Source organism: Fusarium mangiferae, assembly GCF_900044065.1.
Source record: "Fusarium mangiferae strain MRC7560 genome assembly, contig: FMAN_scaffold001, whole genome shotgun sequence".
NCBI classification, from domain to species: domain Eukaryota; kingdom Fungi; phylum Ascomycota; class Sordariomycetes; order Hypocreales; family Nectriaceae; genus Fusarium; species Fusarium mangiferae.
In genome coordinates, this window is record NW_024573921.1 from 1,472,764 (window position 1) to 1,487,673 (window position 14,910).

Sequence of the window (14,910 nt, forward strand, 5' to 3'; positions counted from 1 at the left end):
GATTATGGTGTTTTGATACCCTATAGATCGGTACTATCTTGTCATTGGGATTGTGTTATTCATTGTATAGGCTTGGACATGAAACACGGTATAGCAAGTAATCTTTTTTTTTTACAAACGGTCAAATTGTTTGCCCAGCACCCCAACCTCTATCTCGATCCCCGCCTCTGGCTGCTTTAGCCTCGTTACAAACTCCTCACCCAATGCTGCAGGTGTCAAAATACCTCCGCGTTTGTGAGCAGGGGTGACTCCTTGCAGGAGGACCAATGCCGCTTGGGTCAGTGCCACGCCTGTGAACACATACGGATCACCACCATATGCGAACTTGACTTCAACTTTCGGAACAGGCTCAGCCCCTTTGTTGTCTGCTATAGCCAGAGTGCGATACTTGAAATAGTGGCTTTTACGCGTCTCCTCAGACGGACCTGTTCCTGGTGGGAACACCCGGGCGGCCAAGTAGCGTACATGGGGTACTTTTGTGATTGCATTTGTGATAAGGGAGAGGCTTGTTCGAAACATCAGTGCTGATACAGCGTTAGAACATTTCATTCGTGATGAGAAGAAGAAATCCTCTCCGTAGCCTTCTGGGCTCAGGGAGCCTGATCCATGGCCAACGTATAAGCCCCAACTTCGCCCAACGACAATCTCTTCTATCTTTGCATGGGTACTTTCCACTAGAACGCCCAGTTCATCCACAGTCTGGACGTCAAAAGCGTTGGGGGGCGGGAGAACCCCCGTTTTGGCCACTTGTTGTTCAGTCCTTGGTACAGGAGATAAGTCAAAAGGGGCGATGTTGACGGGCTCGAGGCTACACAGTGAGCTGAGACTTCCGCCGCTGAAAGAACCGCGGACGTCTTCAAGACAAACCAGGACTTCACGAGTAGGAAGAGAAAAGTGACGCTGAAGCTTTAGAGCGGCGAGATAGACGGATAGATCTGCGGGAACGGCAGCCCAGCCTGCGGTCATGATAATCTAGCAGCGTCAGACAAATACGGGAAAGTAGACAGCTGAGTTATCATACTCTTGAACCTGAATTACAGGCTACCGTGTCATACTGGGCGATAATATCTCGCATCCAGGCGGGCTCTCCGCTACTGTGTTGGTGTAAGTCGGAATGTGACCTACACGCTGTGAGATGGTGTATGCTTACCAATCCACATAACCGGTGCCGTTCTCAGCGCAGGCTCTGATCACAGCCGTCCCACAAGTGGTAGCATAAGGACCAATAGTATTTATAATCACACGGGATGTCTTGACGAGTTCGGAGATGGCTTCGTCGGAGGCGAGGTCAAGAGCGTACACGGTACCTATAGGCTTTTAATAAGCGGGATATAACACGAGGGCGCACAACAGACATTTTGGTTCTTCAAGCTGAAGTTCTCTGTGTAAGGCTTGGAGTTTACTCTTGCTGCGACCTGCAATGGCCCACGATACATTCCCTGGGAGGACCTTTGCCATGTATGATGCACACAGGCGGCCTGTGTAGCCTGTTGCACCTAGGAGGACAATGTCGATCATTGTGTTGACGTGGACTTGGACTTGGACATTGGGGCTATCTAGAAACGAGACATCAGGATACATAGATATACTTGTCCCATTTCCGTTGTATGGAAGCTAAACTGTGTGTCTTTTCAACGGCTGTTCCGGCCAAAACGGCCCTACACATCGGGCTGACTGATAGCCCGGCGGAGAGATATCAAGGCAAGGAATAGGATGACGGCGCAATAGAAGAACCGGCTCTGATATGCATATCGCCAAATCAGGAACAGATATAAATGTCGGATATTTGTTCTTACTATGCTTGTTAGATATGCCTAACTACCTACCTATTTTTGACTTGTCTTGTCACGTTGGAGTCTCGTCATCCTCGTCTCTCAACGTCTGTATCCTCCTGGTTAACCACGCCCTCGGATCTTTCCGGGCGATCTGGAATCTTTCCGATGATTTCCATACTCCTAAAAGTGTACACAACGAGTGCGAGCGCAATGACAAGGATGCCAAAGTTTGTCCAAGCTCCGGCGCGAAGACCGTTTAGAGACGGCGCATCCCATTCCTTGACTGGCCCTACATCTTGAACACTCACACCTCTTTCTTTGGCCATGACAGATGACTGTATCGAAGTGGCAATAGCCAGTGAAATGGCACGACCGATCATACCAGAAGAGTTGATCAGTGCACCGCCAACAGCTTGATCCTCTTTGGGGAGAGAATGCGAAGTAAAGAGCGTGAGGCAAGGCCAAGCCGTGTCGGCTCCAACAACAGAGAGGATCATAGCCCAGAACCCCCATGCGAAATATGATGTCGTCGGGGGGATTGGCACGGCGTACAAAACAGCAGCAATGCAAACAGCCACATGTCCGAACGCCAGGATAAAGAACGTCGGGACCCGTGAAAGGAAGTAGGCCGTGAAAAAAGCAACCACGAAGCCGCTTACACCGGTAGGGATGAATCGCAACATTGTCTGCAGTGGCGAGAGACCTTGGTAATCCTGGAAGTAGTACGTTGCGTAGATGAGATAGTTGTTGAATCCACCAAAGAAAAAGCCCATGATGATCATGACGGCTGTGAATCGCCAGTTGTTGAAGATTGACACTTTGACAAGGGGTGGCCGATTCGTCTTCTGCTCCAGATATCGCTGCCAAAAGAAGAACGCGACGATGACTCCAAACGACACAACGATGAGCACGGGGATCCAAGGTGCAGTCCAGCCAACAACGTTTCCCTCAGTCAAAGCAAACATAAGTGCAAGGAGTCCACACGTGATGAGAGTAGCGCCAATCCAGTCCACGGCCGCCGTCTTGGACCGAAGGTTGTTATGCTCGGGCCGGAGCTCCGGAGGCGGAGACGGGATGCAGAAGACACCGGCAACGGCGATCATGCCGGCCATGATGGCTAGGGCACCAAAGACCCATTTCCAACTGGCAAATTCTGCGATGAGACCGGAGACGAGATTACCGCAGACGCTACCGAGGGGTGCACCGGCAGCTGGCGTCGTTAGCAAACTCCAGACGAGTATTCAGAGAAAACACACCGTATGCACTGAAGGCGTAGTTCTTTGCCTTGCCCGGAGGAAACGTAGTCCCGAGGATACCAATCGCCGTGGGAACATTAGCAGCAGCACCCTGGACTTATCAGCCGTGTCCTGTGTCATAGTAGGATGCAACTCACCAGCCCGTGAAGGCCACGGAATAGATCGAATGCAATCTCAGTGGGTATGAAAGCATTGACAACACAGCAGATAGTAACCCAAAAAGACCCCAGTATGAAAATCAGTCTCTTGCCATAGATATCTGCGATCCGGCCCCAGAGTAACAAGAAGCAGCCAAATGTCAAGACGTAGGATGATACTACCCATTGAAGTCTCGTGTCAGGAACATCGAGGGCCCGACCAATCTGAGGAAGGATGATAACGACGCTTTGGCTAGCAAGAGTCTATCATTGTTAGTGTGTGTGAGTTTGATACTTTTTTTGTTATAGTAGACTCACGTTGAGAAAAGAAGCTCCTGTGACGGTGCAGACGAGAGCTATACATCGCGCCTTGGATAATCTCAACTCATCCTTCGAATCTACCGATTCTGCATCACCGCTCCCGTCATCGTTGGAAGAAACATTCTCTTGGGGCCGATTGTCGGAGCTGAGAGGGTGACAAGACTTTTCGTTATCAATCACATCTCCAGGGACAATCTTTTCCTGCCCTGGGGAGGTTAGAGCAGTATTTTGGGGAGCAGAGTCAATGGCAAAGTCTGGTCTCTTCTCACTGGAATGGTCAGCCATTGTCTCAACTCTTTTTGCTCACTCGAAGGAGCAAGAACAAAGAACGAGAGAGAGTCTCAAGAGTCATCACCTCGGAAACAATGGGGAAATGCCCAGGGTAATATATATTACATTGACCCAAACCCTTGAGAGCCAAGCCTAAACCCCCAATGGATGACTTGAGGGATGACAGAAAACTTGGGACTTTGATTCTGAGTGATAAAAATACTTGTACATGTTGAGTATCTTTTGGGATGCCTTTGGCGAGCTCTGTGACTGGGTTATTTTCGCTACCTCGGTCCAAAAGGCCTCGAGGCTCCGTATCAATCAGTCAGTTGACTGGGGTAGACTGTGGGGGATGGGGTCTAGCCGAATAGCGAATTCCTTTTCATTTGACGAGGATAATATTATTCCCGGAACTGCAACACTTGGTTACATTGACAGGCAAACAAGCTTCAGTAGACAGACAAGTCTCTACCAAGGTGATCATCCCTACAACAACCTTATCTCAGTGACATGATGGGCTGATGGGCTACCTACACGATGGAAAAGACGCTGCTCTATTCCCTTCTTTGCAAAAAGAATCACTATGATGACTAAAGGTCTTCTCTCATGGTAGATCTTGTTCGCATCTTCAACCCCACTCCCGTTATCCCCAACTCACATGCCGGGTTCCGCTGCCGGGGGAAAGCCTTCCAGCACCAACAGCACAATCTAGTCCATCTATTGCCTAATTCTAGAGCAAGAGGTTATCTATCCCGTCATTCTCTCCCTCCCTTTCTCCTCTTTTGTTCATAGCTCCCCGCATAAGCCGGTGACTAATCATCTCTATAGCCGAGTTTCACGGTCAGCAACAGACTTGGTAGTCAGTCAGTCATACACACGAAGCGGCCAGCTTTTTTCTCCCCACGCAAAGTCTTGCCTGTGCTGCTCTCTACGTGGTACACATTGGATGTCAGCATCTTTACTTACAAGTCAGGCCGGAGCCTGTCTCCTGTTTGGGGGTGCCTGCATAAGGAAGACTTACATCCCCCAACAGGCCTCGCTACAATTAACACCCTCAGTCTACACAATATGCACGCATCCATCCAATCACTCATGTAGGTACTCAACTATTGCCTCTCCAATAGGTTTTCTCATTTTCGTAGATATCATTGGATCAAAGCCCGTTTAAGGGAGCCTCTCAATCTTATGCCTGACCAAACCAATTCATTCGATTCCTTTCCATTGCCTTCTCCCATGCACGCCTTGCCTTTTCCCTTTCCTCATCGCCCTACGGTTCAAGTCAAGAAAGAATACATTGTTAAACGAACACGCGTTCAACCCCGTCTCCCAAAAGTTTGTTTGTTGTCGTAAATAAGAAACCAGCCGTTGCAGTTGAGAACCTCCCCCGACAAACAACCCAAAAAATACCATCAAAGCAAGCAAATCCTGATCCAGAGAAAGAATATGACACGCACGCAATCTCGTTGTTTGGCTCCAGGCGTTTCACATGAAGAAATACCAGGTAATGTGAGAATGACAGTGAGGGATAGAGTGAATGAGAAAAAAAGACCATGGCGAAACGCCTTGCCCTTCCATTCCGTCCCGTCCCGTTCCCTTTCCTTTGATTTGTTTTGCCACATGCCACCCTGATCTTTTCTGAAGGCGATTCTCGAGAAAAAGAAAAAAAGAAACAATCGTACACGTACACGTAGACACATTTGAGGTGTGAGACTGAATATTCGTCCGGCTTCATGAAAGCCATATGCATCATGCTGATTATAACCCCCCCGACTCCTTGATCATAGTTCAACTCTCGTCCCCTCTCATCCCCTAAGATATTCCGTAAGACATTACGTCGGCTACCGCCAAGCCAGTCGTCACGCATCGGCCTCGTCTGTCGCTACGCTCCTGTTGGGCATCTAATCTCTAATGATAGTTGCCTCCCCAGCCGCCGCGCTGCTGTTGTTGCTGCTGCTGCTGCTGCTGGTTGCCACTGTAGTAGCCACTGCCGCCGAAACCCTGTCCATATGACCCATAGGGACTATTTCCGTGCTGGTTGGTTCCAGCATTACCGCCCATGCCATATGCACTGGTACCATGGAGGCTATGGCCTTGAAGATGGCTAGGATAACCGCCGTACGCACCAACATTCTGGGGGGGCGGGAGACCGCTCTGAGCAGGCGGGGCGTTGGTAGCGGAACCGGGTCGAGCTCCACCCAGGGAGGGAGAAGGGCCAGAAGCGGCTTTGGGCTCGCCAAATGGCTTCAGGTCATCAGCCGCGGCATTGCCGGGCTGCGCTGGGCTGTTGAACGACTGACCCTGAGACGGGAAAGCTGAGCCTCCACGATTAAAACTATCATGGACGCTGTTGAAAGCGCTCCCACCAAGGCCGGGCTGACTGCCAGCCTGGGTTGTAGCCGCGCGGCCATAATCACCAAGACCAGAGCCCAAGCCACTGTCTCGATGAAGAGAAGACTGAGCAAATCCAGCAGGGGATGAACTATGATCATAGGGGGCATTGGGGGAGATGCCGTAGGGCTGGCCATACATGCCGCCCTTACCATATGGGCCAAATCCGCCTTGGCCGTATCCAGAGTAGTATTGATGATAGTACGGGGTGTTGTAGTAGGGGTGGTTGTAGCCGGGATACTGCTGGCCGTGTGACTGAGGCTGAGATCCCTGGCCTGGCTGCTGCTGTTGCTGCTGGCCGGGCTGTTGAGGCTGCTGTTGCTGGGCCTGTGTAGTAGGGTTGGGAGTGCTGTTCCCGCTGTTCTGAGCATCCACGGCACTTCCGCCAAATCGGGGTTGGTTGTGTAGACCACTCTGAGGGTATTGGCTCAGATTATCCACCTGAGATGCCCCATAACCACCAAAAGGTCGCTGCTGAGACGCAGTGCCATCCTGCTGGCCCTGTCCTCCTTGCTGGCCGAACTGTTGGCCGTAGTAGTTGTAGGGGATTCGATCGGATTGGTTCGCAGTGTAGTAAGAGGAGTAATCGCCGGGTGCGGAGCTGAAAGCACCACCGGGCTGTTGCGCTTGGGAAGTCTGAGCAGCAAAGTTGTCGAAGGGAGGTTGAGTAGAGGGAGTGCTCTGTTGATTAAAGGGGTCCAGTGGCTTCTGGGGGACTCCGACCGTCTCCTGGACACCAGCCTGGCCAAATCGACCGTATTGCTGAGCATTAGCAGGACCTTGGCCAGGAATCTGAGCGTGCGCTTGCGCAGCTGGAGCTGTGAAATGTCAGCATTTAAACAAGAGCAAACTTGAAGTCAATAGATAGCATACCGGTAGGAGCTGCAATAGGAGCAACTGTAGAAGCGGGCTTCTGTGCGAATGAATCGGGGACTGCCGCTTGAGTAGCGGGAGGAAGCGAGGTCCGAGGATGAGTGATAGGCGAGTCAGCGGGAGGTTGAGCTCTAGTCTCGGGCTCCTCTCGGTCGCCATCAATATCTTCATCGCCATTCAGGCTGAAGGCTCCGAATTGGACAGCAGCTCGGTCAACCTCTCGGTTGCCAGGCATACGCACAGCTTCCTCTTGGTCGAGGACACGGCGCTGATGGTGATGATGGCTGGGAGTACGGACGGTTCGCTCAGCTGTAGCTTTAGCAGCGGTGGCAGCGAATCCGCTGGGAGGGGCGGCATGCTGCTGCTGAGCAGCAGAGATAGGTGTAGCAGTGACACTTGCGGGGTTCTGTCGAGGGTCCCAAGAGTCAGCGGCGGTGCTTGCTACAGTACCAGTCGGAGGCGGTTTGGATTCGTCAACAACCTGTTCAAGATTTGATTCGGTGAGCTCGTCCTTGGAGGGGGGAAGAGCCACCTCGGGCTCTACATTAACGTGAGGAACTTCGGCGGGAGTAGCGGTATCAACAACGGGTGTAGTCTCATCAGCTTCGTCGACGGCGGGGGCAGGTACGTTTTCGGACTCGGGCTCGGGCACGGGCACGACCTCAGCCTCGGGTTCGATAGGTTCGGGGGCAGTTTCAGTTTCAGCGTGTTCGGCAGCTGGCTGAGGAGCAGCAGGAGCTTCTTTTGGCTTGGGCGGGGCCTTGGGAGGAGCGGACTGACGGAGCATGCTTGCCCAGGTCTTCACTGCAGGGGCAGCAGGCTTGGGTGCCTCCGTTGTGGCAGATGGGGCAGGTTGTTCAGCAATGGCCTGGTTCTCCTCTGAGGTATCCTTCTTAGGTTCCTTAGTGCCCCAAGCAGATGACTCCTCTGTGGGAACAGACAAGGCTGAGCTGTCCTTGGTTCCAGCGCCGTTAGTGGGAGCAGCAGAGGGTCGGCCACGTGTGCTACGGCCTCCTCGATCTGTCGCTCGGCCTCGGCCACGACCTCCTTCAGATACAGCTCGGCCACCACGAGTGGCTCGGGGTCCAGTAGACGTCGCGTCGTTCGAGGATGCGGGAGCTTGGTCCTTAACCTTAGCTCGAGAAGCCTTCTTGGGCTTTGAGACTTCGCCCCATTGAGAGATTGTTCCTGGAAGAGAGCATGTGTTAGCAGCAGAAACAGGCGGTATCAGGTCACAAGGGCAGTGAGCAGTTAATGCGCAGCTATCCCGAACAGATTGCACGTGTATAGCGTGGGCGCGAGGAGTGGACTGAGGTTGAGGTGGGTAAAGAGCGTAACATACCCTCAGCAATGCGGGTGACGGCTTCGTTCTCGTCGCCGTTTGTTTCCTGGAGAGCAAAGAGGACATCGGCCTCAGACCAGTCGGGGAACATCTCGCGAATCACCGAAGTCTTGTCGCCATATTGCTTTCGAAGCTCGCCAAAGTCTCCTTCATCTTCGAATGCACCTTGGGAATCAGCGATGCTGTGGTCGGGCTTGTCGCCATTGGTTCGTCGGCCGCCGCGACCGGCGAAACCTCCTCTACCACCGCGGCCAGAGCCTCTGCCACGCGAGGCGGACGTCCGTGAAGTCACTTCGGACATTAGATGGGTTGTGGTTGATTATGGGCTGGGTGTGTGTGCGTGCGTGTTGTGCGGGAGGAGAGCTATGAGGCTCAAACTCAAAGTGTGGAGAGGAAATCAATGGAAGAAAAAAAGAAGCGGCCTGTCAGCTGTCCTCTGCGGGAACAACAGGCAGGTTGAAGGACAAAGTCGACCGTGAATCCGTGGTCGACAGTTGAAGGCGTCGATGATGGATGGAGGAGAGAGGAAAGAGTTTATTGTGTTTTGGTTGGTGCTAGTCGAAGGGAGAGGAGGAGGAGACGGGACGAGGTTTTCCCCAGAAGCAGAGCAGAAGAAATGGAGCCTTGGGCTTGCGTTCACTTTCAGGGCACTCAGCACCCGCTCCGTCAGTCAGTGGCAGTGGAGGAGGTGGAGGTTAGGTTACGAAGGTTTTGCCTCTAGCGGCTGGTCACCACTGAGACAACGTGAGATCCCTTCTTCAGGCCTCTTTTGGCCCCCTTGAAAGACACGTCTGCGCTATATCTCAGCCCTCTTACAGTGGCTCAACAGTTGCTCCCACGCTGCGCTGAACACCCTAACAAAAGCGTCCAAGGATCTAAAACATTCAATTCGTCCAATTGAAAACGTCCGACGTCGACACTTTGCCCTGGCCGGAAGCAGATCGACCTAACTATTGGAGACTGTTTGCCAGGTGGCGTCAGTACCTCAACGGCATGGCCGCAAGTACATCTACCTGCTGGACGCATAGCTGTCCTTTGCCGTGTCTGTGTCACTCGGTACCTCGAGAGTCGGGGCCTTGACCTTCCCTTGGTCGCTTAGCCCCAAGTTCAGCCAAGGATCTTGGAGTTTGGAGCTCGCCGTGTTCGGGCCCCTGCGAGAAGCCCACACGAGCACGTAGCAAATAATCGGACTTGGACTTGAAATGTTGGAGAAGGACGTCACATTCGCATTTCAGGGACAGGGACTTGCCTATCAGATGCTTCATGCGGAAAGTCAAGCATAACGACAATACATGTTCCCAGAGGCGCGTTTTCCATCACCGCTCTTTTCTCAGGCGTGCCGAGTCTCAGTGAGACGCAATTGGTGGTTACACGCCGGTCAGATAATCAAGCGCCATGTCCTCAATACATTGCGAATGGTGGTTTGAGAATGCGGCACCTGAATATTCGGTTATCAGCACTCACCCGTAAGCTGTGAGGCTCCTGTCAGGCACCCTCCCAATATCACGTACCGGTACTTTCGACTGGCCGCATCTAGCGCTCAAAAGGAACGAGCTAGACCATCATCGAAGTCTCGATACACCAGACAAAGACCAATTTTCAGGCCAGGGGCTCTCGCAACACAAGCACGCTTAGCGCAGTCAGGCTGTGTCCACTCAAGCTCCCTCAACTCCTGGCTTTGCATATCAATCCGCAATTCATACTCACGTTTTGTGTTGATACTATGTACCATGTATTCCGCCCTCTATTGGACGTAAAGAGCACGAGTAGCTAGCTGTAACAGACCGCTCAAACCCAGAGATTAATATAGATCTGCAAATGTATTTGAGAAAGGCATAGCAGCCTCTTGGAAGCCAAAGGAGCAGTGGTGGCTTTCCCCATGTTTTGGATTGAGCCACCCGAGGCTGGAAACCCCTTGCATCACATGATGCGTCTCAGCGGCCCGCTTTGTGGCGTAGCTCGTTCGACGATGGCATCATGCTAGATTCAACTTCAGAACGCATGACCGAAACCCATCAATACCGACCCTACTCCACACTGCTTTCCCGACGACTCGTTGCATCCCTACATCCCTCTGGCATTCTCGAGGGCAGGGTTTGCCAGCAATACAACCACCTACCAGATTCACTCTGTCTAGCCCACCATGTTCACAACAAAGTCGGTTCAGTCACTCAAGAATCTGTTCGCATCCTATCACGAACCCCTACCCTTGTCGAAACAGCAATCTCAAAAGCTTCTTGACGGTCTCAAGACTTCCTTTCGAAAACAGCTCGATCGCGAATATGGAGAGAGCCCCAACAGTCTATCACCGGCTGCTGCGAAACCTGTAGATGTCGATCCTGCCCGACTATCTGCTACAAACCGGCATTTGAAAGATATCCTGTCGAACCCGCTGTTCAGCTACAACAAAGATGTCACATCGACGTTCCCTTCTAGCCTAGCATCGTCTTCTTTGGCTGCACCATCGCGTGATCCTGTAGAGGTTTTCGACCATGCTGTAGCTCGAGGATTGATGACACCCAAAGCCGCCATCGGTGTGATGGTCGCCAAAGCAAAGCAACTGCAGGCGAATGAGCCAGGCCTTGGGGGTCTAGCTACCTCGGGTATGTCAGGTCGTATCATAAGATGGCTACGAGCTTGCGGTGCTGAGCAGGATCTACGATTTATGGACAATTATTCTTTTATCAGAGCGTTGTCTCCATTCCTGGTGGCAGAAGGCATGGAGGAGATTGCTTGGGAATGGCTTGTGCGGACAATCAACGACACCTCTGGAGACCTGCCAAATGAAAAGCGTCTCAGGAGAGCATCCAACTTACTCGGGGAGCTCGTCAAGACAAAGTGTCAGCCTCAATATGGCAACCTTGATTCAGGCATTTCTACCATGCTGCAAGCACAGCAACTTTTCCGGACCAGCCCGCTACTATCGGATCTTCTAGTCTCGTCATGGAGGTCAGTCTCATGGCTCTCGACCGTCGAATCCTACAGTCGACCGGCTCCATCCGAAGAACTCTTTGATGCTCATATTGCCACGGCCGATCGTCTGCCACAACCTTTTCTCTTGGAACGTGCTCATTTACACCTCTACCACCCCACACATCCCGATCACCTTCCTGCTCTGAACTTCTTCAAAGACAAGCAAAGACTGCGAAAGCTGGTTAATACCGTTGAGCCTAAGAAGTCGAAGCCAGATAGGCTAAGCACCGTATCATGGCTCGCCTTCTTAGGCCACGACACAGTCAACCACTTGACCCAATCTGGAAGAACACAAGAGGCGCAGGGAGTCACGGAGCTACTGCAGGCAGAAGTGGCTGGCCTTTTCAACCATAAATCCGAACCCGCTCTTGGGTTGTGAGGAGTGAAAGAGTAAAGGCAAGCTTGGGTCAGGTTTTTGGGACATTCAATTTATCATGCACATATTACGGAATCACAGCGGTATATAGGGAGTTGGTTATAATGATACCACGATGGAGTTTCATAGAGACTATCACACGAAAGCGTGTCAATTTGCATCAATAAGGCTATTTGAAAAAAAAGATTATTATCAAACAGACTTTCAATCATCGCCGTGCTTTTTTTTATCCTGGTATCTATTATTGCAACATAATGCAAGTCTCAATTTCTATTTTCATATGGCTCTTATTCAGAGTCGCTCTCAGCTGCATCAGGTGAAAAGCCTTGGAACTCCTCCTCGTCATCATCATCATCTGGTGCAGCTCCTTCGCCAGCGTCTTCATCGTCCTCCTCCTCCTCCTCGATCTCAAAGGCACCAGAGATATCCCATCGGTCGCCCTTGGCGCTTTTGCTGACGTATTTGACGAACTTAAGAGCGCCGCTGTCGCGCATAACAATAGTCATCTTATTCCATGACGCAGCCTGGAAGAAGAGAATGTTGTCGTCGTCATCGCCAGTCTTGTATACCGCTGCATCTTCATCGGCATCATCATCACCGGACATGAAGATTTCTTGGCCGCCGACTTCAGGTGTTTCCTCCTCCTCCTCCTTCTTCTTTTTCTCTACAGTCTTGGCTTTTCCTTTTCCTTTACTTTTTACATCCTCGCCGTTCTGATCTTCAGCTTCTTCCTCGGGATCCTCTTCCTCATCTTCGCCCCAGCCAGATGTAGGTGTGAATCCGAGGTTAATCTCTACGCGCGCCTTGCCCTCGTGGCCAGTCGCGAGAGTATAGTCGAGACCGCGGCGGAAACGACGCGCGAGGAGATCGGCACTCTCGATGGTGGTTTTGGTGGCCATCTGGAGCCATTGGCGGAATTGACGGCTGGGCAGGAAGATGTCGAGAAGTTCAGTGATGGGAGATTCCTCTTGTGAGGTGCGAAGCTGATCAGGTCCACTGGGTTGTTGGTAGAGATATCGCGCCTTGTGAGGGGGCTTGGCTACACGCCATGAAGTCGTCTTTTCTATCGTAGTAGTATCTTCTTGTGCGGGTTTCTTCTCCTCAGCCTCAACGTAGTCCCTTAGGCGCTGGGCAAACTTCTTGCCCAGAATATCTGGCAAGGTGATTTCAAACATCTCGTTGAAGGTCTCGGAGATCTCCTCCAAGGCATCAGGAACCAGATATGCAGGCGAGATGTACTTGAGCAGAAACTCAAGATCAGCTTCGTCGAAACCATCCTGGCTGGCCTTATCAACCTTCATAACCTGAGGCTGAGGCATATCGTACTGAGCAGGATTGCCCTGAAGTTGCATCAAGCCGCTGTTCTTGGCGTTTCTCTCCTCTTCTCCCTTGATGTAGCCGTCCTCTCCAATCTGGGGAATGTGGAACCATCCACTGATAGCCATACGAATGCGACCACCGTCCCTCTCTAGCTGCTCCTTGGTTTCGGCGCGATAGACCTCCTCGACGTCGTGGAAACTCTCTCCAGGCTGGACAGCGAAGAAGCTCAGCTGGTTCCACGCAGGCGGAATGACCTTTGTAACGTCAGGAAGCGGTGTCTTCGCGATCTCGCCGTCCTTGTCCTTGAGCTCCTGCACGGGGAACAGACGGAGCGCGCCACCCCATTCGGGCTTCCAGGGCGTGTCGGGGTCGACGAGGTAGAGGATATAACTAACGCGCCGGCTACCAATGACGTCGTCATGGCAAAGGAGGTAGCAGCCAGGCGTATAGATGTTGATAGCCATGTCAGTCTTGCGACCGCTCAACGGGCCGCAATTGGTAATGTGAGAGACATAGTTGCGGAAGGCTTCGGAGTATATAGCATCGCGCAGCTTGAGCAGCGAAGGGAGCTTAGCTAGAGACTCGTCGTCTAGACCATCGAGGTTGGCCAGGTCGCCTGACTGGTGGATCTTGTAGATATCGGTCTCCTTGGGGGTGAACTCGACGTTGGCCTTGATCTCGCTGCGAACCGATCGAAGAAGGGAATCGTCAACAAGGCCGTTGATGACGGCATGCTTATAAGGTTCTGACTGGGCATATTGATCTGTATAGGAACCGAGGACCTTCTTGTCGAAAAGACCAGCACGAAACCGCTTCTGAGCTTCGTCCGAGGTCAAAGCTGGAAAAGTCTGGTGAGTGGAAGGTTGCGAAAGTACGATTGGGAGTGCTTACAAGGCTTGGACTTTTTCTTGTTGGCCTTGGAGGATCCAACAGCTGCTTCCGCTTTTCTCTTCATGATGGCCAGCGCAATTGGTTTGATTTCCAGAAGCTGTGCGAGGTGGTAGGGCTTCTGTCGTAGATAAATTGAGGACGCGAGGTAACAAAAGTTGTGCGAAGTCGCCGCGCAAAGAATGGGCTGACGTCGCCAATCTTTAAAATTTTGGCTCCTAAAATCGACCCATTTCAGGAAGCGTATATGAGCCTGTTAACGCTCGATACCGCAGGACAGAGAATTTAAGGGCAACAAGGCACAAAATGTATTTAATATCAATTATATATACTCCAGGTAGGTACTCTCAGTGTCTCGGTTTCTGTCAGTCGGATCTAAAATTATCTTTCATATTGCAATTGTAGTCAATCCTGCCGTTTATTGACCAGCTCTTCCTCATGAACCAGCCATGGGCGCTAAGGAGAGCAGCCATGATGATGGGCCGATGGTGGACCTTATCTGATCACTGGCTGGAGCCAGCATGATGCATAGAAATTATGCAGGGCTATGCATGTACATACGCGCCGGTTCAGCTGACAAGCACGGTATATTATTTCGCGATCCAAGGCATTGGCAAGAGTCGTATTCGTCAATGTCTGAACACCTCATAAGCCGTGGGTTGCACCATCACCTTGCCCAAGGATCCCATGACACATCCAGTATACCTTGTACCAAATCAGAGTATGCAAGGAAACTCGAGGGGCCTGTGGCAAGATATAGTACTAAATCCTTAAATCGTAGTGCTCTCAAATTATACCTAACGTCTCTACATAGGCTCGGGAGTTCCTCAAAATCACCATCATGGCCAGTCAAAGTAAAGAAGAAGGGCGGAGAAAGACACTGCAGCTAGTCAGGACTTCAACAATAAAGGGATATTATTCTAGAAGCTCCCTCGACTTTCACATGTTCTCTCATCTCTCGTCACATTATCACTAAACTCCTGTCTGTCAA

General features: G+C 51.6%; 5 protein-coding genes across 5 annotated transcripts; 1 reads left to right on the plus strand and 4 right to left on the minus strand.

Moving 5' to 3' along the window:
• Positions 1-111: 111 nt before the first annotated feature.
• Positions 112-1,518, minus strand: FMAN_00985 (uncharacterized protein; the record flags this gene model as incomplete). Its single annotated transcript, XM_041829664.1, has 4 exons — positions 112-972; positions 1,022-1,094; positions 1,151-1,307; positions 1,356-1,518. 4 exons carry the CDS (start codon positions 1,516-1,518, stop codon positions 112-114), a joined length of 1,254 nt encoding a protein of 417 aa, XP_041676319.1.
• A 343-nt stretch (positions 1,519-1,861) lies between these two features.
• FMAN_00986 (uncharacterized protein) lies at positions 1,862-3,774 on the minus strand (the record flags this gene model as incomplete). Its single annotated transcript, XM_041829675.1, has 4 exons — positions 1,862-2,985; positions 3,032-3,122; positions 3,169-3,432; positions 3,487-3,774. 4 exons carry the CDS (start codon positions 3,772-3,774, stop codon positions 1,862-1,864), a joined length of 1,767 nt encoding a protein of 588 aa, XP_041676320.1.
• A 1,890-nt stretch (positions 3,775-5,664) lies between these two features.
• FMAN_00987 (uncharacterized protein) lies at positions 5,665-8,663 on the minus strand (the record flags this gene model as incomplete). Its single annotated transcript, XM_041829686.1, has 3 exons — positions 5,665-6,965; positions 7,021-8,208; positions 8,363-8,663. The coding sequence occupies 3 exons, from the start codon at positions 8,661-8,663 to the stop codon at positions 5,665-5,667; spliced, it is 2,790 nt and encodes a 929-aa protein (XP_041676321.1).
• Positions 8,664-10,505: 1,842 nt separating this feature from the next.
• FMAN_00988 (uncharacterized protein) lies at positions 10,506-11,714 on the plus strand (the record flags this gene model as incomplete). The annotated part of the gene is made up of 1 exon (XM_041829697.1): positions 10,506-11,714. The coding sequence occupies one exon, from the start codon at positions 10,506-10,508 to the stop codon at positions 11,712-11,714; it is 1,209 nt and encodes a 402-aa protein (XP_041676322.1).
• Positions 11,715-11,998: 284 nt separating this feature from the next.
• On the minus strand, positions 11,999-13,986 carry FMAN_00989 (uncharacterized protein; the record flags this gene model as incomplete). Its single annotated transcript, XM_041829708.1, has 2 exons — positions 11,999-13,869; positions 13,923-13,986. The coding sequence occupies 2 exons, from the start codon at positions 13,984-13,986 to the stop codon at positions 11,999-12,001; spliced, it is 1,935 nt and encodes a 644-aa protein (XP_041676323.1).
• Positions 13,987-14,910: the final 924 nt, after the last annotated feature.